Source organism: Panthera pardus, unplaced genomic scaffold (genome assembly GCF_024362965.1).
Source record: "Panthera pardus isolate Hobbes unplaced genomic scaffold, ASM2436296v1 HiC_scaffold_27, whole genome shotgun sequence".
NCBI lineage: Eukaryota > Metazoa > Chordata > Mammalia > Carnivora > Felidae > Panthera > Panthera pardus.
In genome coordinates this window covers 84,375,081-84,397,661 of record NW_026526843.1, presented here as the reverse complement: position 1 = coordinate 84,397,661, position 22,581 = coordinate 84,375,081, and the positions used below count along the sequence as shown (strand labels likewise).

Here is a 22,581-nt window from a genome sequence, read left to right as displayed (position 1 = left end):
TAGAAGAATGAAAACCAGAAAAGCCAGACTACCTACAGCAGTTAAAAATGTGACCCTGGTCCTGTACGAGCACTGAAGCTACCCATCGTGTGATGAGACCCTGTCAGTCTGCCTTATGATTACAGTTGGAAGTAGTAGCTGAAGTGATATGGCCCATCTGTCTACTTCCTTCTTCCTCTTCTCTTACTCCCAAGGAAGAGGCTGGGGAGTCTTCAGAATATAAAGAAGAAAAAGATTCATTTTAGGGGTGCCCGGGTGGCTCAGTCGGTTAAGCATCTGACTCTTGGTTTCGGCTCAGGTCATGATATCACATGTTTGTGAGATTGAGCCCCACCTCGGGCTCCCGCTGAGCACTGAGCGTAGAGCCTGCTTGGGATTCTCTCTCTCCCTCTTTGTCTGCCCCTCCCGTTTGTAGGTGTGTGTGTGTGTGTGTGTGTGTGTGTGTGCGTGCGTTCTCTCTCCCTCAAATAAATAAACTTAAAAAAATAAATAGATTTGTATTCCTGTTCAGACAACACGTCTTGGGTTTTCTTCTAGGTCCTGTTATTGCCTTGGAGTTCAGTGGAGATGGTGCTGTAGAAGGGTGTCACCTTATTGTCAACGAGATATTCAACGGGACCAAGGTACAAGATTTTATTGACTGTTTCTTTTTTTTTTTTTTTTACCTTTATTTATTTTTGAGAGAGAGACAGAGTGTGAGCAGGGGAGGAGCAGAGACAGAGAGGGAGACACAGAATCCGAAGGAAGTTCCAGGCCCCAAGCTGTCAGCACAGAGCCCGACATGGGGCTCAAACTCAAAAACCGCGAGATCATGACCTGAGCCGAAGTCGGACGCTCAACCGACTGAGCCACCCAGGCGCCCCTTTATTGACTGTTTCTATTTCAGTCACACCTTTCATTTCACTTCCTTTTCCTCATGGTCAAATAGTGCTTTTTTTTTTTTTTTTAAATGCCTGTTGTTGCTTGGAATTAAAAAAAAAAACAAAAACGGCAGATCATGATTTTTTAGACTCTGTGGTGAATAATTGGGAGCCAAGCTTTGGCTGTTCCTTGCCAAATTAAAATTGTAATAGCTTAAAAGTTTACAAAATAAGAATCTACTAATTTCAAGACCTTCAATAATACACGAGTTTCTAATGTAAAAAAATCTCATTAAATGTCTAAGTCCTTCCTCTTTGGAAAACTCATGATATGCTGAAAAATGTTCCGTTTCTAAGATTATATATACTTTGGACAGATGAGCCTGTTGCTTACTGTTCATTTTGATTTGCTTCAGTAATTCTCCATCAAACATTGAATCTCAGCTATATCTAGAAATCATTACGGGTAGGTAGTTTCTAGATATGTTGATGAGGTTGCTGCAGCTAAGGATTTCAGACTTAGTAACTTAATAGAACTCAAAGACCAAACATATAAGAATATTAAATGAGTGCTGATATAATTATTTTTTAAGAAATACCTGAGATGAAATTTTTGGCTTTGTTGTCTGATTTGGCTTATAGTTTCTTTTTTAAAAAAAATTTTTAGCAGTTTTTTTTTTTAACATTTATTTATTATTGAGAGACAGTGTGAGCAGGGGAGGGACAGAGAGAGAGGGAGACACAGAATCCGAAGCAGGCGCCAGGCTCTGAGCTGTCAGCACAGAGCCCAACACGGGGCTCAAACTCACAAACCGTGAGATCGTGACCTGAGCCGAAGTCGGATGCTTGACCGACTGAGCCACCCAGGCGCCCCCATGGCATACAGTTTCTTGAACTCGCATAATTTAACGAACATTGTCTTTTGTCTCATTTTATCACCACGACAGTCCAAAGGGGAAGGGTAGATGTAATTAGGTTGAATAGAAGAAAATGGAGAAAATGGTTATATGATTTGGAGGTTTTAGATCTGAATGAATCAGAGATAATCTAATCCAACGTTCCCATTTTACAGGTGTAGAACGTGAGCGCAGAGAGGTTTATTGAATTGTCAGCCTCATACAGCTAGTCTATGAGGAAGCTAGACTAGAACCCAGGTCTCCTCTAATTCCTGGCTGACATTTGTAAAAACGAGTTTTGAAGGGTTCTACTGAGTACTGCTCTACTGATGTTTAGAAAATACGTTATTCAAAATTAGTAATATATCTTTAGCAGCTTTCAGAAAGATAATCTCACGTTTTGCTCTTTAGCGTGTTGAATTTGTTCTCAGGAAAGAGAAGAAACTAAGAGTTCTTTAAATAGGGGCGCCTGGGCAACTCAGTTGGTTGACCGACCAGCTCTTGATTTCAGCTCAGATCATGGTCTCACGGTTCGTGGGGTCAAGCCCTGCATCGGGCTCTGTGCTGACAGCATGGAGCCTGCTCGGGACTCTGTCCCTCTCTCTCTCTGCCCCTCCCTTGGTCATGCACATGAGGGCGTGTGCACGCACACCATCTCTCTCTCTCTCTTTCTCGATGCTCCTCCCCCGCTCCCGCTCTTTCAAAATGAATGAACATTTTCTTAAAAAAGTTCTTTAAGCCTCTTTAGTCAGTGGCTTTCATAACACTGACTGTTGGATATTTACAAAACAGTAACATCCCAAGTGTGATAAGGTACAACTGAAGTATTATGAAAGCAAAGACCTTAATCATACCGTAAAATGCTTTTAAAAGAGTTCAGTGTGCATTATAGCTACTGAAACTATGTTCTATGGATTCTACAGAATACTGGTTAAATATTATAGATGATGTACTTGAATTTCTTTTAATAGCAAGCTTGTTCTGCAGATGACGTGGGCTTTGGAATTTGGGGATTACTGGTATTTATTTTTTTGCTTCTTTTGTATTTAAAATAGATGTTTGTATCCGAAAGCAAGGAGACAGCGTCTGGAGATGTAGACAGCTTCTACAACTTTGCTGACATACAAATGGGAATATGAAGTGCAACATGGAACCAAGGACTTGATATTAAGCCCTTTTTAAATTGTGTGTTAGCGGTTTTTACTAATGTTAAAACTGTCAAAGCGTATTTTTAAATAAACTGTTGAATACTGCATTATTTACTTCAGGTTCGAAAACAGTTCGTTTTGGGGGCGCCTGGCTGGCTCAGTCGGTAGAGCGTGGGGGTCTTGATCTCAGGGTCGTGAGTTCAAACCCCGCACTGGGCGTGGAGCCTCCTAAAAATAACAGAACAACAACAACAAGTTCATTTTAAGTAGTTTTCATCAGCTTAAAAACTACTTGGCCCACTTCAGTAAGCTTGCAGTTTTGTTTCTCTGCTGAGGATACTGTCATTAGGACATAGAAGTGGCTAGCAGTTCATCATTTTAATCCTAATTAGATATTCTTTCAAATCCCTAAGAATTTAAACTTTCCTCAGTGCTCCATACTATCGTTTGAGAATACATTCCATTGCCTCTTCTTTAATTTAGAGAGATTTGTTACTAGCTGATCGATTAGAATGAACCTCTGCACATTTGTTTTCACGTATTCATATTCGGTTAAATAATTGCTTCCTAGTTGCATGATACGGCAAATGAGATTCTGTACGCGGAATTGAGATAATGCTTTGTAAATTGAATTTTTTTTAACAAATAGGTATTTGATGACCAGCTTTGCAATTAACTCTACTAACTGATGTCGGTATAGCTGTCGAAAGACTACTTTGTGAGTAGTATGATTATCTGAACAAATTCCACGCCATGTCGTTTTTTTACTACAACTGCTAGATACCCTCTTCTGCTTCTTGGCGAGAAAAGGTATATGCAGCAGTAAAAGCACAGGAGCCCCGTCACCGGCAGTTTTCAGAAAGGCGAAATCACCTGCTTGTGTGGGTTATCAGAAGGATGAGAACGAAACCTTGTGACATTTAGGTACGAAATGCTTGGTCACGATGAAAAGCTATGCAGGTTATTAAAAAACTAGATCAATTTGATGGCCAGTAGATACACCGCTCACCAAGTTCTGTTCACGTATGACGAAATTCCTTCGACTGCTTTAAAGCATTATTTTCCAAATCAACCTGACCGTAATAATTTCCCAGGAGGTAGGGGAGAGCTACGGGTTTAAAAACCCATGTTCCTGGGCCCAGTCCTCAGATACACCGATTCAGTCTCCGGGGGAAACCTGGCGGTGAGGAGTTTGCCGTAATCTGAAGTGATCAGTTCACATGAAGTGAACTTCAGAAGTGAAGTGAAGTGAACTTCAGAAGTGAAGGGGCTGAGCCTGCCATGCACACCACATTTATTTAGCAGCTAATAGGAAATTAGCTTTCATAGCTCTATTTTTAAAAGGAACCTTAAATTTAAATCTATTTTGGTAAACCAAGACTGAACATAGCCACTTATTAAAAATCCCTCTTATGATTGTTACTAAAAATGTACTTTCGTGTGTTAACTGCTTTTGGATACTTGCAGATTAATTTATAACTACTACATTGAACTGTGTGTGGATGTTCAGAAATAACGCAAAGACTTTTCACTTTAATAATATTGAGGGGCGCCTGGGTGGCTCAGTCAGTTGAGCGACCGACTTCGGCTCGGGTCACGATCTCCCGGTTTGTGAGTTCGAGCCCCGCGTTGGGCTCTGTGCTGACGGCTAGGAGTCTGGAGCCTGCTTCGGATTCTGTGTCTCCCTCGCTCTCTGCCCCTCCCCCACTCATGCTCTGTCTCTCTCTGTCTCAGAAATAACTAAACATTAACAAATTTTTTTTAATTAATAATATTGACCACCTCCCCTATGTCTGGCCTCGTGGTAGCCATAGCATTGTGTCATTTTGGTCTTTTGTAAGAGCATTCTATACTACCTACTCAACGTCTCCTTAAATCAGAATGATTTCATAAGATGCAAATGAGAATTGGTGACAGGTTTAACATCATTTCGCTCATAATTCACAAATAAGCTTTGCAATTAGTGGTCAGAGGGCATTAACTTTTCCCATAGTTAGGCTAAATTAATCGTATTCCTTCTGATCAGTAATTAAATGGCGATCGTTATTCAACCCCATTATTCACACTTTAAAATTATTGCAGTACTTTTTGTTTTTCAAAAATATAATCCAGAAAGATTCTTTTGTAGTCCATAAGCGTGATGATTAGGTATTCATGCCGCTGTGTGACATGTGCCTCCCTCCAGTCCTGCTATGACCTCGGCACATTACCCATGTGATGTGAAAAAAAAAATCACACAATGTTACACAAAGCTGTAAGCTGATTTCTTTATTTTATCTATGGCATTTTGGCAAAAAAAAAAAAAACCCTCAGGAATATAACATGTAAGGGAGATGTGAATTTTCAAATATCCACTAAATTTAGGATCTATTAACCAAAGCCTAAAATTTTATATTCTTCAGTTGGATGAGAGCTTTTACCTAAATAAGCTTCATTTGTCTTTAAGGACAGTCATTTGACTTCTGAATGTTTGAAAAGGTTTTTAAAAATAAGTCGTGCTGTGGTTGTTCTTTCTATAATTCTAAACTCTGATAGTCATTATCCTACATTTAATTTGTGAATAGGTTTTGAATTCATGAACATTTATTAGCAATGAAAAATTAGTAATTTTATTAAGTTATACATGTTTAAACGTTACATTAGCTCATTTCTCTTGTGTTATCAGTACTGCTGTTTTGGCTTCTGTATATTTCTGCCTAGCTTTTGTATGTAATTTATGCCTAGTGTTTATAAAATGTGATTTGTAATAAATGTTGTTAAAATGAAAATGGCTGGGGTGCCTGGCTGGCTCAGTCGGTAGAGTGTGCGACTCTTGATCTCAGGGTCATGAGTACAAGCCCCACATTGGGCGGGTAGCGTTTACTTTTTTTAAAAATTATAAAATGAAAATGCCTTAACACTAATTTTTCAAGTGCACTTCTAAAACATACATTTACTTGTATGTGTGCCAAGATGTGACCATGGCACATATTTTTTAGTGATAAAGGTGAAATAGACTAGTCTAATCTCCGTCTCATGCTAATGAGAAACAAGCTGTGTGCTGTGTGTGTGTGTGTGTGTGTGTGTGTGTGTGTGTACACACAAAGCACTCTAGAGAAATGCAAAGGAAGCAGAAAACTTGTTTTAATCTCAGGAATTCCCAATATAATGTTTCCTTTGTTAAAAGATACATTTTCTTATGATTCAATATCTACTAAGATTAGGCATTTCTCTCATATTTAAGAAAATAATGAATTGTTTGTGATATAATTTCTTTCAGGTTTATACAAATGGACCTTATTTTTAAATTACTACCAGATTGGGGTGCCTGGGTGGTTCAGTCGGTTAAGCATCCGACTTCGGCTCAGGTCATGACCTCATGGCTCATGAGTTCGAGCCCCGTGTCAGGCTCTGTGCCGATGCCTCGGAGCCTGGAGCCTGTTTCGGATTCTGTGTCTCCTTCTCTCTCTGCCCCTCCCCTACTCATGCTCTGTCTCTCTCTGTCTCTCAAAAATAAATAAACATTAAAAAAAATTACTACCAGATTTACTAGCTTTTTGTACTCAACCTCTCCCCCCTTCCCCTGCCCCCGAGCCCATAAAGTACTGAAACTGTAGATTGGTTAGTTTTTAAAATAACATTTTTTTCTATGTATGAAGCTTCTCCATGTACATTTAAAACATGGCCGGGGGGGGGGGGGGAGACAGAAATGTACAAGACAATAGAAAAATTCCTTCCTGTTTATTGGATAATTCTCGCTGCGTGGAGTTTAAATCTTATTTTTCTCATTTCAAAGGGACATATTTAGGGGCGCCTGAGTGGCTCAGTTGGTTAAGCGTCTGACTTCAGCTCGGGTCATGATGGCACAGTTCAAGCCCCACATCAGGCTCTGTGCTGACAGCTCAGAGGCTGGAGCCTGCTTCGGATTCTGTGTGTGTGTGTGTCTCTCTCTCTGCCCCTCCCCCACTCATGCTCTATCTCTCTCTCTCTCAAAAGTAAGCATTAAATTTTTTTTTTTTTAAAAAGGGACGTATTTAACTGTTCCCTATAGGAAGAAACGATACTGTCATTAGGGTATGATTACTCCTTCAAAATCCATTCTAGAAACTAATTTATCCTTTAAAAGCATAACACTAAAAAATTTGAATTTTAGTAATGAAAACCTTTTTGTTCTAAAAATGGAGTCATTCACTGTTGACTTGGGTTTTCTTCTCTGGTAGATCGTGTTGGAGGGGTTGGCAATCAGTCTTACACAGTAAGCCTTTAAACTATGTACTTCTCTCTTGACATTTTGGCTTTTAGTGGCAAACTCCAGCAAGATGATCAGAAAAGCAATCTCTTCCTTTTCTAGTGTTTGGGGGCTTTCCTGGTGAGGGCAGGTGCTCACGTGTAAGTAGGTGGCGAGGGGAGCAGGAGCACAGGTCGGCGAAGTCCCAGCCTTGGCACTTGGGTTCTGATCCCCCCCCCCCCCCCCGCCCAGTGGGGTCCTGCCTTCCCCACTGTAGTTTAATGTGGTGCACTTGTAATCATACTACTGAGAGGTAGCCGGCAAGTGGTATGACAAGTAATTAAATGATGTTCATAAAGTGTACCTGGGAAAGAAGACCTACTTTATGAATGGTAAGTATTCATAAAGCGAGAATGGTGTTCTTTTCAAGTAGTTCAGCTGGGTAGCCATACACCCACCTACAAATGAGCGACTGAATAGGAGAAAATGTGTATAAGAGGCTGTTAAGTCTTAAGTGCTGTTTTGTTTTTTCCTTTGCTTTTTTCTCTGTAATTTGTAATTTTTTTTTTAATTTTTGAGAGAGAGAGAGCATGAGCTGGGAAGGGTCAGAGAGAGAGGGAGACACTGGATCCGAAGCAGGCTCCAGGCTCCGAGCTGTCAGCACAGAGCCTGACATGGGGCTCGAACCCACCGACCACGAGATCATGACCTGAGCTGAAGTCTGACACCCAACCGACTGAACCACCCAGGCCCCCCTCTTTTTTTTTTTTTTAACATTTATTTATTGTTTAGAGAGAGAGACAGAGTTCGAGCAGGGGAGGGGCAGAGAGAGAGGGAGACACAGAATCCAAATCAGGCTCCAGGCTCTGAGCTGTCAGCACAGAGCCCGATATGCCAGGCTCGAACCCACGAACCGCGAGATCATGATCCAGAGTTGGATGCGTAACAGACTGAGCCACCCAGGCGCCCCCTAAGTGCTATTTTCTTATGGTTGACCTACTTACATTTGTCAAATGTAGGTCAATTTGTCAGGCTCATTAATAAAACCTTTTGGGGCGCCTGGGTGACTCAGTTAAGCAGCCAACTCTTGATTTTGGCTCAGGTCATGATCTCACAGTTGCGAGATCGAGCCCCGTGTCGGGCTCCTCACTGACAGCGTGGAGCCTTTTCAGTATTCTCTCTCCCTCTCTCTCTACCCCTCCCCTGCTCGTGCTCTCTCTCAAGATAAATAACCAAAAAAAAAAAAAAAGCCACACAAAAAACAAAAAACCTTTTATAGGTGTCCCTATGTATGTACACCTAACCCCAGCTGGTCCGCCCGCCTGAGACCCCCTGAACACCAACCCTAGTCCCCTTCACAGCCCTCGTTCCACTCCATCGAGATGAAAGAAACCATCAAGAACCAGGAGAAACTCGCCTAACTCCAGGCACAGTGCGCATTGGTGGGAAAGCAACCTCTCGCCCAAAGAAGATGGTTCATACAACAGCTACAACAGGGCCACCTGGGTGGCTCAGTCAGTTAAGCGTCTGACTCTAGATTTCCTGATCTCGCAGTGGTGACATCGAACCCAGCCTCGGGCTCCACGCTGATCACGGAGCCTGCCTGAGATTCTCTGTTTCTCCTTCTGCCCCTCCCCCTGCTCTCTAAAATAAATAAACAGGGCCACCTGGGTGGCTCAGTCGGTTAAGCGTCCGACTTCGGCTCAGGACATGATCTCACGGTTCATGGGTTCAAGCCCCCACGTCAGGCTCTGTGCTGACAGCTCAGAGCCTGGAGCTTCCTTCGGATTCTATGTCTCCCTCTCTCTCTGCTCCATCCATCCCCACTCATGCTCTGTCTCTCGAAAATAAATAAACATTAAAAAAATTTAAAATAAAAAGAACAGCTAAAAGCAGATGATAAAAAAAAAAAAAAAAAACCTTCAGCTCTCCTTAAAGGAGTCAGGGGTAAACAATACCATATTGAAGAGGTGAATATGTTCACAAGCCAAGTTAAAGGTAAAGATTCCCCAAGATCAAGTTGTGGGGAATTGTGATGAGGCTTCTGAGAACGAAGCACCCTGAATGGAGTCAACTGCTGAAGAAGATACGACTTGAGCAAGTTACTGGGAGTCGCTATTTTCTATGATGGCTGCTTATTAACATTTTGTTCATAGATGTGAGCAACCCTGTATCTCTCCTATTTTTAAGCCCAAGCCCCTTGAACACTTCCGCTCTTTTCAGTCTGGGCTTGTACTGCATTCATTCTTTGCTGCTAGTTAAGCTGAAGAAACCTGGAAATAAAGTTTGAAACAGGGTTAATAAAGCCCCTTGCCTTGGGGCGCCCGGGTGGCTCAGTCGGTTAGGTGCCGACTCTTGCTTTCGGCTCAGATTGTGATCTCATGGTTCGAGGGTTCGGGCCCTGCATCAGGCTCTGTGCCGTCAGCACAGAGCCTGCTTGGGATTCTCTCTCTCAAAAATAAACATTAAAAAAAGAATATTTTAAAAATAATAAAGTTTTTGCCTTTGTTAAATAAATAAGTAAATAATCAAACCTTTTATACTATTTCACCCTAACTTCCAAACAGATCCTGTGTTGGGCGATTTTAAAGTTTATCTCATTAGAGTCATCTGGTTTTAGTCCTTTGAAGGATCTGGACATTTTCAGTCCCTTATCTTGCAGATGAGAAAGTCGAGGGTCAGAAAGTACAATCACTGGGGGCGCCTGGGTGGCTCAGTCGGTTGAGCGTCTGACTTCAGCTCAGGTCATGATCTCACGGTTTGTGAGTTCAAGCCCCGCGTCTGGCTCTGTGCTGACAGCTCGAAGCCTGGAGCCTGCTTCGGATTCTGGGTCTCCCTCTCTCTCTTTCTCTGCCCCTCCCCTGCTTGCACTCTGTCTCTCAACAAAAACTCAACAAAAACTAAATGCTAAAAAATATTTAGAAAGTTTAATCACTGGGGCACCTGGGTGGCTCAGTGGTTGAGCCCGCTACTCTCGATCTCAGCTCAGGTCATGATCTCTGGGTTCGTGGGTTCCAGCCACGCATCGGGCTCTGTGCTGACAGCACGGAGCCTGCTTGGGATTCTGTACCTCCTTCTCTCTGCCCCTCCCCTGCTGTGCTCTCTCTCTCTCTCAAAATAAACTAAAAAAAATTTTAAAAAAAAAGTTTAATCGCTGAGCTACAGCGACTAAATCCCTTGACTTTCCCCACAGATCACCGGGAAAACGAGTCTCAACTCACCTTCTATATGATGCCTCTTTGAACTCTCATTTCCTCCTCAGTGCTCACGCAGTACTCTAGATTTCCGAGTACCTGTAACACTTTATTCTATTTCCTTACCCACTTTTCCCTCGCATTCAAAGTGCGATCTGTGGACCAGCCTCACCTGCATCGCCTAGAGCTGGTCGGAATCTCAGGCCCCGCTGCAGATCCGTCGAATAAGGTTCTACGATTTAACAATGTTCCGGGGATTCATACGCACATTCAGGTTTGAGAAGCTCTGTCCTAGACCACTAGTTCGTCAAGCACTGGAATCAAGGCTTAGAAATCTTTGCGTTCCTAGAGAGCAGCGTAGGGGCCAGTAATATGATCTATAATTCAATAAATGTTTTTAATTGAATGACACAATCCAGTGGTTTACTCTCCTCTCCTCGATTGCTTTTGGAACAAACACCATTTTTTTCTATATCTACACCCCCCCCTCCCCACCGCCGCTCTGTGTTATAATAGTAAACCCCGGTGTCTGCCCACTTCAGGCTCCACGGAAGCTTCGAGAGCTTCAGGGGAATTTGCTGGAAACAGAGATAAGAGCGCATCAGTTTCTGACTGAAAATTTCTTCTGCTGTGTATTCATATTCCAATTTGTTTTATTCAATTAGGAAATAAGTTGCAAAAAAAAAAAAAAAGCCTAAGTAGTGATTTGTAGATGTTGGGGCTGAGTTGAGAAAAAAAAAAAAAAGCTGCTTGCTTTGGGTTTATGGAGGAAAGCTAGTCAGTCTCAGATCTGTTACCCTCCCTCTTTATTTCTTGACATCTTCCCACTTCTTGTGTTCAGGGATGAGCTTGTGGCCACCATCAATAAAACACGGGCAGGACTGTCCAGGGAAGTGTTCAGTGTTGCTATAAATCTGGGGGTGGGGGGGGCGCGAAATATGGCGGGTGACAACGACTTTTACTTCTTTCCTGGAACAAAGGCTTATAGATGTAAAATTTGAAAGAAAAGTAAAACCCTAAGCGCCCACGCTTTATTTACTTTAAGTGGTTTTTCTTTCTGTTTCCTCAGTAGAAAATAATGATGTCTTCATATGAGACTTCGCTGTCATTTCCTAGGGAGAAAGTGTTTCTTTGCATTTAGTCGGTGTAGACCAGGATTCAGATGGCATATGATCACTCCCTTCCTGTTACTGTTGTCAAGGTGATAAAAGAGAAAACAGAACGCGTGCATAAATGCGAGGCTCAGGTTGGAAAAGTCAGAGGTTTTGTAGCTTGAACCAGGGCTCAGCTTGAGATGAAAAAAAAAAAAAATGCGCTGACCGCCTTTATACATCTTTGCTCAAGTGTATTTTATTCTAAATCTTTTGGTGTGGACATGTACTTGTAAAGCGAAATAAATGATTGAAGGCTATATGGCAATGGGGCAGCGTTTTTGAGGCGTATACGGCATTCCTCATAGTGAATCTGACAGGACTACGTATAGGTGCTGTCCTGATTATTGTTATAATGAACGTTAAATACAGGTGACCCTTCAACAACATGGCTTTGCACTGTGCAGATCCACTCCTCCGCAGATTTTTTTTTTTTTTTGATAAATACAGTACGGTACTGTACATGTATTTTCTCTCCCTTAAAATGTTCTTTTCTCTAGCTTCCTTTGTTGTAAGAATATAGTATATAATACACAGAACATACAAAATGTGCTGATCGACTATTTGTTACCACAGTAAGGCTTCCGGTCAACAGGAAAGCTATTGGCAGTTAAGGTTGGGGTGGGGGGAGTCAAAAGTTATACTGGATGGGGGGGCCGGCACCCTTGACCCCTACATTGTTCAAGGGTCAGCTGTATAAGGAAAATTGTAAACTGTGGGATATATAGTAAATAGATGCTCAGAATGTTCTAGTGCCCTTCCTTCACCCTTATAAAACTCATTTCTAGGAGTGAATTTTTAAAAATTGTGGTAAAAAGGGGCATTTTTATGGGATAATGTTGCATTCCCCCTGCCCTCTCCCCCACCTCAATTGTACGTGAGGAGGTACCTCCCACCTTATTTGAAGGGGCAGAAATATTTCTTTTTAATTTTTAATGTTTATTTATATTTGAGAGAGAGAGAGACAGAGAGAAGGAGTGATAAGGGGAGTGGCAGACAGAGAGGGAGACGCAGAATCCGAAGCAGGCTCCAAGGCTATGAGCTGTCAGCACAGAGCCCGGTGCGGGGCTCGAACCCACAAGCCGTGAGATCATGACCTGAGCCGAAGTCGGAGGCTTAACCGACTGACCCATCCAGGCGCCCCTACAAATCTCTATTTTTATGATCGAGGACACTGAAGCTTACGGAGGTTAGCTAAGTTGACTGTGGTCAAACAGGTGCTAGGAGCATAGTCTAGACAAGGCCAGAGAGAGCAGATTAACTCCAAAATCCATGCTCTTAACCATCGCACGGTACCGCTCAGCAATGATAACAATAGTAAAAATAATTGCAGCTGTTTATTGAGCACCTGCTATGACGGCCGGGCACTGTGTTCAGGACTTTGCATACTTTAAGCCGCTTGGCCTTCACATCAAATATACGAAGGCTGTGTTGTGGGTCCCGTTTTGCCAAAGAGATGAAAAGTTAGGCCTAGCACCTCATTCGTTTAGGGTCGCCCGTTTGAGATTGGTAAGTGGGGGTACCCTAAAGGACGAGATCAATACGGTTCAGGATGTGTTTGGCCAGGGTACGGCACAACCTGAATCCGGCCCCGATGCCCCGCTTCCAGGGGGTCTCCCGAGGGAAAGCTATGCTCAGAGGATAAAACAAACCACAGCGTCCCTTTATTATTAGCTGGGGCCTTGGCCCCAAACTCCAGTGTATCCCACCATAAGGAGTGAGGCCATGAGCCACCACTGCAACTTCCTATGCCCGATAGGCCTGAGGCCTCCAAAGTCCACATTCTACGCTTGGTTCTCCCTCCACTGAGGTGACAAGGCCCTGGCTAGGGGGGTTAGGGGAAAGAAAGACCGTTTGTCTTGACGCCTGGGAGCCTCTGCCCCCAGAACAGAGCTGCTGCCAAGGAAGGGCGAGTGAAATGGCCCTTCCAGACAGAAGATGGAGACAAACCTATACGAACCACTTAGCTCTTTGCTCCTCTGTAAGTGCCACCCGCTGTGGCTGTGGTTCAACCCAGTGTTCTAGAATCTTCCCCGTCCAGATCAGCACTCCTTTTTGGGGTGGTGGCGATGGGGGTGAGAGAGGAGAAGAGTAACCCCGAGCTTCCTTCCCCCTCAAGACCAGCATTATCATAGCAAGTAAATGGTAGAGCTGAGGTTAAAACTAACGTCTGTCTCTTAACCACTGTTCCAGAGGGAGAGGCATATCCAAAGTCCTTGTGGGTATGGGTCAAAATACATATGACTGGGACACCTGGGTGCCTCCGTCGGGCGAGCGTCCGGCTTCGGCTCAGGTCACGATCTCACGGTTCGTGAGTTCGCGCCCCGCGTGGGGCTCTGTGCTGACAGTTCAGAGCCTGCTTCGGATTCTGGGTCTCCTTCTCTGTCTCTGTCTCTCTCAAAATTAAGTCAACATTAAAAAAAAAAAAACCAAACAATAAAAAAGCTAATGAAAAAAACAAATAAAAAATAAATCGCACTTTTCATCACTCTCATGTGCTTTCAAATGTCTCCAAGCTGCCACAAAATGTATTGCATGTTTTCCAGCCCGTGGGTGTGAAACGTAGAACCAAATAATATTCGGGTAATACACCTGTACCCAGATGCACTGTGTGTTCATTTGCTCCTTCACTGATACGTCCACTAGGTTATTCGTTAACTTAAAACGGGAAAGGTCATTTGGTGCCAGGTACCATCCTCGTGATGACGAACGCCGCTCTCCACCCTCCGCGAACTCGTTGAGCGTGGCTCCCGGGGCCAGGCACCGTGCGAGACCCCTTTCCTCCCACTTGGTTGACACGCCGTCCCCTTTGGCCGGCTCATTTCTTTTCTCTGCCCTTCCTTGTCTGTCCTGCATCTCCGCTGTCATCGGGGGACAGAGCTCCGCCTGGGGTCCTCTGCCTCTCTCACACGAACCTTCCTCACACCTTCGACCGGCACCCCTAAGCCCAGCCATTCCCCTGACGGCCTCTTCCTCCACCTTCAACCCCCCGCAGTAGGTTCGTTGAATAGCCTGACGGTCTCGCTCCGAATCTCACCATCTACTAAACTGAACTCCTCACGCTCCTCCTTCCCAGATGGTCTCCCTGACCTGGCATCCTCATTTCCGCGGATGGCACGCAATTGTCTGAGTCCTACCATTGACCTGTGGGGGGTCATCTTAGCATGTGGTTTTTCTTTTTGTCACCCCCACGAGGCAGTTCTTAAGCAGCCTCGTTGCTGAAATGCTCTCATCTTCATCCTCTCCTTTTCATGTTCATCCTCGCCAACCTAACGTGGGCCATGGTTACTACGTCAGCCTCCTTGCTGGGGCGCCTGCTGAAGATCCCTGCTTGCTTCTTGCCACGCGTCGCATACACGGCAGGGCAAAAGAGCTAAATCGTTAGGAGCATGGCCCCTGGGGGTGCTTTTGTTATCATTAGTTTTGTCTCGTCTTGTGACATCTTCTATTCTGGCACTCTCAAATCATTTCATTTTCTCCCAAACTAGATTGTCAGCTTTTTAAAAAATTAAAAAAATTTTTTTTTCTTTAATGTTCATTTATTTTTTGAGAGAGCACGAGCGGAGGAGGGGCAGAGAGAGAGGGAGACACAGAATCCGAAGCGGGCTCCAGGCTCCGAGCGGTCAGCACAGAGCCGGACGCGGGGCTCGAACTCACGGACCACGAGATCATGACCTGAGTCGAAGTCGGACGCTTAACAGACTGAGCCACCCAGGTGCCCCTAGGCTGTCAGTTTTTTGAGTAAGCTGCGTAACGCGTGCCCTTGTGTTGAAGCCCGGGACCACTTTCTTAACAAAAGCAACATCAAAAACTGAGCGGCAACTGACATGCCAGGTACTTTCATAAAATTAACCTTGGTATAGCCCACAGTGACTATCACACGATGTGGAGATAAGCCAACAGATACTTATCTGTTTGAAGAGCTCAGTCGTCCATTTTAGCCATTTGATATCCTGTCAAATAGGGCACGATCCGTGGAAACTGGTCTTTGCTTAAATTCCTCTCTCCCTGCCTGGAATCCCTTGATCACTCTCCCCCTTCCCTCCCTCCCCCTTACCCCAAAGCTTCACATTCTGCCCCTTCTTCAGGACTGGCCCGAGTTCTGTATCCTCCAGGAAGCCCCTGACCCCTGGTCATTTGAACCGGTCATGTCAGAGTTGCACCGAACAACAGTGTGGACATGAGAATCCTCAGACCTGGATTTGATGTACAATTCTGCTACATATTTCCTGGGTAGCTCTCCACAAGCTGTGTTAGGTCTTCGGTTTTCTCATCTGTAAAATGAGACTTATGACGGCTTTGCAGTTATTTTGAAGTATTCAGGGAAATAAAAGTAAGTAAGGCTAGCCTCAGCGTTAGTTTTTCTCTTTGATCATACCAAAACCTTAGAGTTTTACTTTTCTCATGTCTTATTTTTCCAGAATGATGCAAATAAGTCCTGTTTGGATGAGTACAAACATGTTGGGGGCGGGGGGGGGGCTCTGCTACTCTAATACCTGCCACTCGATCGAGAACTTCTTTTGAATATCTATGAGCAGTGAACCTATGAGCTGAAACAGTAGGGTGTGTGTAGGAGGACGGAGGAAACTGTTAGCAGGGTACCAAAAAAAAAAAAAAAAAGAGGAAGAAGAGGGGGAGGAGAAGGAAGACGATGATGCTGGGTCTCACGTAACACAGTCTTTTTTGTTAATGTTTACTTATTTTTGAGAGCCAGGGAGAGAGAGAGCATGAGCGGGGGAGGGGCAGAGAGAGAGAGGGAGGCACAGACTCCAAAGCAGGCTCCAGGCTTCGAGCTGTCAGCACAGAGCCCGATGCGGGGCTCGAACTCACGAGCCGGGAGACCATGACCTGAGCCGCAGTCGGGCGCCTAGACGACTGAGCCAACCGGGTGCCCCTCATGTAATGCAGTCTTGCAGTAGGCAGCTAGTCAGCCAAGCAACTCCACGATGTGTGTAAGACCCTAGGCTCTCTCTTCCTGCCCTGCTCTCCTAAACTGGTAGCTTTTTCTTTGCACCAGTAAGATGGGTCTCATCATCAAGGATCGTGACTGCATTCCAAGTAGAAAGAATGGAGAAGGTGAATGGCAAAAGGCCAGCTGAGTCTGTCCTCTTCGTCAAGAAAACAGTAACTTTCCCAGAAGCCTTAGTAGGCTTCTACTCTTCTCTCTCGTTTGCCGGGGCTGGATCACATGGCCACCCGAACTTTCTAGGGAGGCTTGCGGAGGTGAGTATTCTTCCTGGGCACATCATCTCCTTGGAAAATGGAGGTTCTGATGGTGAAGGTGAAAAGGATGCGCACTGGGTAAACGACACCCAGTATTTGCCACAGGAAGCTTACCATCTGTTCAGTTAGGATACACCATGAACAGATGGGGGGAGAAAAGGCTAAGAACATTTCCAAAAGTAACCGAAAGGTTTCCGCAGAGGGATAAAGAATGGGCCGAAATCATTTGGCTGAGGTCTCACGGGGAAGTAAATTCCCAAGAAGCTTCCAAAGAACTTTCGGAACAAAATTATTGCTGTTGTGATTAAAACGAACGCTGGCTCACGTATCCCATCAGACACGTAGGGTTCACGGATGGACTTGGATGGAGCGCAGAAAGGCTGGAACCGTTTTTACGGGCTCCTGTCCCACAAGGTCATGGGGTTTCTATCTTCAGAAAGCTGAATACAGACTCTGAGAACTCGTTTAGATGATGGTTCCCAAGAGGAACCACTCCTGGGCCACACATGGTGTGGTTTACTTTCAATATGGAATACGATGTTTAGTCTCTAAAGCTGAGCATTCTCTGGAATCAGACACTTCCTTAATCCCTTTTGACATTTCTGATTTAGAATCCAATCTAAAGAGAGCATACAAAGTTCAGGGAAAATTTAAAAAAAATTTTTTTCTTAAGTGCATATCGATGCTGGGTTTACACATAGAAATGAAAACAGTGATTGTACCATCCAGAATGCCACCAGAGAAACAGAATCTTTAGGAGATATATATATATATATATATATATATATATATATATATATATATATATATCAAGAATTTTAGGGATGCCCGGGCGGCTCAGTCGGTTAAGTGTCCGACTTTGGCTCAGGTCATGATCTCGCGGTTCACGAGTTCGAGCCCCGCATCGGGCTCTGTGCTGACGGCTTGGAGCCTGGAGCCTGCTTCGGATTCTGTGTCTCCCTCTCTCTCTGCTCCTCCCCTGCTCGTGCTCTGTCTCTCTCAAAAATTAATAAAAGTTAAAAAAAATTTTTTAAATCTTATTGGAATGAATGGGCTTGGGTGATTGTGGGGGCTGGCTAGGTCAAGTCCAAAATCTTAAGTCTGTAGGGAAGAGCATCAAGAAGGGCAGGATGGAACTCAGGCATGAGCGGATGCTGCCCTCCACAGGTGAAAATTCTACTTTAGGGGAAGCCTCCGTTCTGCTCTTAAGGCCTTCAACTGATTGAGTCAAGCCCACCCAGATTATCTCGGATAATCTTCCTTATTTCCAGTCAACTGCTTAGAGACGCAAATCACGTCTATAAAATACCCCTAATTTAGGTTAGCATTTGATTGAAAAACTGGGGACTGCAGCCTAGCCGTGTTGACACATAAAACTGAGCCTTCCAGTGATGGTTGGTGTTTCATTTTGTTTTCAGTTTTCCACCAGTGAACACTTTCTTCTTGGTGAAAATAAATCATAAGCCCAGACAGGCTTCCAAGAAGGGAGAGAGTCAATATCATCAATCTGTGGGATTGGCATTAATACGTATTTGGTCTATGAAGGTCATTAACCATCTGGTAAAAGGAAGCTTCATTGATTACAGCTCCTCCTTTGGGTGTCTGCTGTTGCCTGATTCCACTAAACTGTTTCCAGTTTATTGGTAGGAAAATTAGTTCTCCAGTTCAATCGACGTTTAACACCTAAAAAAGGAAGGAAGCATTTCAAGGAACAGGTGTGTGTTTCTTCACTTGTAAATCATTTCTTCATGCCACAAATATTTAATGAGTACTGGGCTAGGTTACTTGGCTATCTCCACTCTCCCTTGAGATCAAAATGGTGGATTACACTTGTAGGAAAATATCACTTACCGGAACTGACTTAAGAATACATTGTTTTGAAACCGAAATAAACCAGTAACCATTAAAAAAAAATGGTGGACACTTGGGGCACCTGGGTGGCTCAGTCGGTTAAGCAACCGGCTTCGGTTCAGGGCATGATCTCATGGTTCATGAGTTCGAGCCCGGAGTCGGGCTCTGTGCTGACAGCTCGGAGCCTGGAACCTGTTTCGGATTCTGTCTCTACCCCTCCCCTGCTCATGCTTTGTCTCTCTGTCTCTCTCAAAAGTAAACATTAAAAAAAAATTTTTTTTTTTAATGCTGGATGCTTTAAATACTGAAACCTACACAAGAGCAGAAAGCATTTTGTTTCGAAATGTACCTACCATCTATGACTAATGTGGGAAAAGTTATTTTCTTTCGGAGCCTCAGTTTGCTTATCTGTAAAATGGGAATAATGCTTGCTATCTTGAGGGTTTAGGGGAGGATTAGATGAGAAAATATGTTCAACACTTGGAGCACGGCTGATGCTCTACAGATACTGATTTTTGGCCTCCGTCTATGTATATCATCTCAAGTTGATAGCATTGTTTGGATATCAATGAGGCAAAGAATCAAGTGAGGTTGCCAGTGTCCATGAACTGACTATACTCTCTGTAGTTTCCTTTGTAGTTACTTATGTGCATATAAAGACCATTTTTACACGTTACCATTTCTACACAGGTGTAGATAAACTTGTCAAGTATTTACGATTGCTTTTTTGCCCGAAACATCAGCATTCTTTCCCAATTTTATCTGGAAATGTTTCCGTGAATCATAGTGGTGAGGTTCGGAGCAAATGTTAGATGCCACCAGGTTTCGCAAGTTTGAAATCGTTTCTGACTCAGGAAAAAGGAGTATTCTTAAATTCTTTTCCAGATCAGACTTGGTCATGTCTGATGCACTAGTTGGCAGATGTCCAAGTTGTTTCGTTTTATTATTAACTGTTAATTATACAAATAATATTTTATTTTCCCCCCAAAATGTAAATGAGTCTAAAATCTCCTTTGATCCCTACTACTCAGTGGTAACTACAATTATCAATTTGGTCTGTATTCTTCCCGACCATTTGTCTGCGGATTTACACATATATTACAGGATACAGACAGATGAACTTACGTGGAAAGTAGCTATTTTACTCATCTAAGGAAAATGGGGCCCATTATTGATTTTATCATGTAAACTTTGGTGTGATGGGTAGGAGAGATTGGAGAGGAGAGAAGGAAGAGAGGTCTCTCCGAAAGTGATTGTTTACTTCTCTATAGTCCATTTCACTTTGGTTTTTTGAGTCAGTTTCTTGCAAGTTACACCACCAGAGTGTCTGCTGTGCACATGCAGAAGCAGCTTAAGGATGCTGCATCCAGGGGCTCCTGGGTGGCTCAGTCGGTCGAGCGTTCGACTTTGGCTCAGGTCATGATCTCATGGTTTGTGAGTTCGAGCCCCACATTGGGCTCTGTGCTGACAGCTCGGAGCCTGGAGCCTGCTTCAGATACTGTGTTTCCCTCTCCCTCTGCCCCTCCCCTGCTCATGCTCTCTCTCACTCTCAAAAATAAATAAACATTAAAAAAAATTTTTTAAAAAGCCTCATCTAGTTTCATCAAAGGGTCACGGCTCAACAAAGACTGGATACGCAACCCCTGTGCCTTGTGAAAGTATCTCTCCACCAAAGCCTATCATCAGTCCCATTTTACAAATTAAAAAAAGAAAAAGGAAAAGACTTTGGGCTTTAAAGTGTAAACTGGGGGTGCCTGGCTGGCTGAGTCAGTAGAGCATGCAATGCTTGATCTCCAGGTCATGAGTTCAAGCCCCACATTGGATGTAGCGATTGCTTTAAAAAAAAAAAAAGTGCAAACTGAGGTCGCCAAAGGTAAATTCTGTTTTCCAACGGAAAACTGAGGTCGCCAAAGGTAAATTCTGTTTTCCAACGGAAACAAATCTCTTCCTTAAGCATTTCATCAATTTCTTTTAAAATAGGAGGGGAGGGGCGCCTGGGTGGCTCGGTGGGTTGAGCGTTGGACTCTTGATTTTGGTATAGGTCATGATCCCAGGGTCATGAGATCGAGCCCCGAGTTGGGCTCTGCACTGAGAGTGGAGCCCACTTGGGATTCTCTGTCTGTCTGTCTGTCTCTCTGCAAAATAAATAAAACGGAAAAAGAAAATAAAATGGGAGGGGATTTCAAGTTCCAGACAAGATGGCATAGACTCCTTCCTCCCTGCTCCTCCCTGCTAAGAACAGCTAGAATCTGGGTAAAGAATACAAAAGCCCATCACAACCAGACTCTAGTGGTGGCAGGGGGACCGTGGGCCAGCTGGAGACCACGGGATTTGAGGAAACACGGTAGTGCGCTCCCTGGTTTTTCAATATCCCTGGCCGGGTTCTGGAAAAGCCTGCAACCTAGAATCTCCAGAGCAGACAACAACCAAACAAAAGACGAACAAAACCAAAGAAAAGCTTTTTCTTTCTGGCCCAAAGACCAGAAAAGGAAAGAAACCTTTGACAACACCTACCCTAACCCAGCCAGAGGTGTCAGCAGAGACTGGAGCAGGGACTGTAGACTATGGTTCCCGTCCAATAGCCTGGGGTGGCTGGGGGCAGGGGGGGCAGGAGGGAGCCCCGCTTTCCTCTCCCTCTGAGAACACCAGCTCGAGACAGTGGGAGCGTGAGCAGCACCAGGCAGCCTGGGGAAGCACTCTCCTTCCCTGCTGCTGGCGCTGGTCCAGAGCAAGCAGGGAGCCCCAACCGCACCAGGCAGCCCCGGGGGAGCCACGCTCTGCCACCCCCCACCCCCCGCCACGTGCCCCCACCAGTGGCACCAGAGGGAACCCGCCGAAGAGTCCACACTGTCGTGCCCTGTCCCTGGCAGCAGCAGGTAGCCGGGGTGAGCACTTTCAGCCCCTGCGGGCCTGGCATCGCCCAGTCCCCCATCTGGTGATCTCCTGACCCCCACCAAGTGGCAGGTGGCTAGGAAGGCACTTTTCTCTCCTGCCAGTGGTGTCGGACCAGAGACTGGGGGGTGGGGGTGGGGAGTGTGGACATCTGCCGCTCCCCTCCCACCTGGCGTCCGCGGAGGATCCAGAGAGATGCTTCCCGGACCGGGTGCTGCCGTGTCAGCGGAGACAGAGCGAGGAATCTGGACTTTCACCCTTGTCTGCCAGTGGCAGCTGGTGCCCCTCAGGCTTCTAATTATAGAGTGAAGGAAGGATCTCAGGAGGGAGCTGGAGAAAGGGATTCTGGAAATCGGCATGGGAAGTAATGAAAGACACCTGACTGGCCCAAAGGTAAAACGAAATCAACAGGCCTAAAAATCCGAGAACAGAACCACGATCTACGTTTCCAAGGTGGCTTCAAGTAGCACACAAGCAAAGCAGACCAGAATGGCGCTGCAGGGGTTCTAAAAACTAAACTGTCATTGGAACCAGAGTCCACAAAAGTAGGCCACGATCCGCACGCGCTCAACCTAAACAGAATAACTGCCTGCTAACAAAGAAGATTTAAGTAGGATCCAGAGTCTCCTAACATCCAAAATGTCCAGGAGACGATGGAAATGCACACAGCATCCCCAGACCTAGTCAAATCACAACTCGAAAGGGAAAAAGACAACACACAGCACTGAGATGAATCCGATGTTGGAATTACCTTACAAGGACTTTAGAGTGACCGTCATAAAAAAAATGCTTCAGGGGACGCCTGGGTGGCTCAGCTGGTTAAGTGCCGGACTCTTGATTTTGGCTCAGGTCATGATCTCACGGTTCGTGGGTTTGAGCCCCACATTGGGCTCTGTGAGCCTGCTTGGGATTCTCTCTCCCCTTCTCTCTCTGCCCCTCCCCTGCTCACCCACTCTCTCCCCCCCCATACATTAATAAACATTTTTAAATGCTATAGACATCTTTTAAAAACACTTAATAAACATTAAAAAAAAAGTTACAAATTCTCTTGAAACAAACTGAGGAAAAATATAAAATTTCAGCAAGCAAATAGTTATAAAAAACAACCAAATGGAAATTACTGAAGTGAAAAATAATCAAAATTAAAAACGGACTGGAT

General features: G+C 44.5%; 1 protein-coding gene and 1 non-coding gene across 2 annotated transcripts in view; both read left to right on the top strand.

The window, feature by feature from the left end:
* Positions 1–5,672, top strand: part of RP2 (RP2 activator of ARL3 GTPase) — a 49,890-nt gene extending 44,218 nt beyond the window's left edge. Inside the window, exons 4-5 of the mRNA XM_019417603.2 lie at positions 538–623; positions 2,812–5,672. Coding sequence (XP_019273148.1) covers positions 538–623; positions 2,812–2,895 — 170 coding nt within the window. The 3' untranslated portion in view covers positions 2,896–5,672. The remainder of the gene's footprint in view (positions 1–537; positions 624–2,811) is intronic.
* Positions 5,021–5,124, top strand: LOC128774019 (small nucleolar RNA U13). The gene has a single exon (XR_008418498.1). It is a non-coding gene; the product is annotated as a small nucleolar RNA U13 (small nucleolar RNA).
* Positions 5,673–22,581: the final 16,909 nt, after the last annotated feature.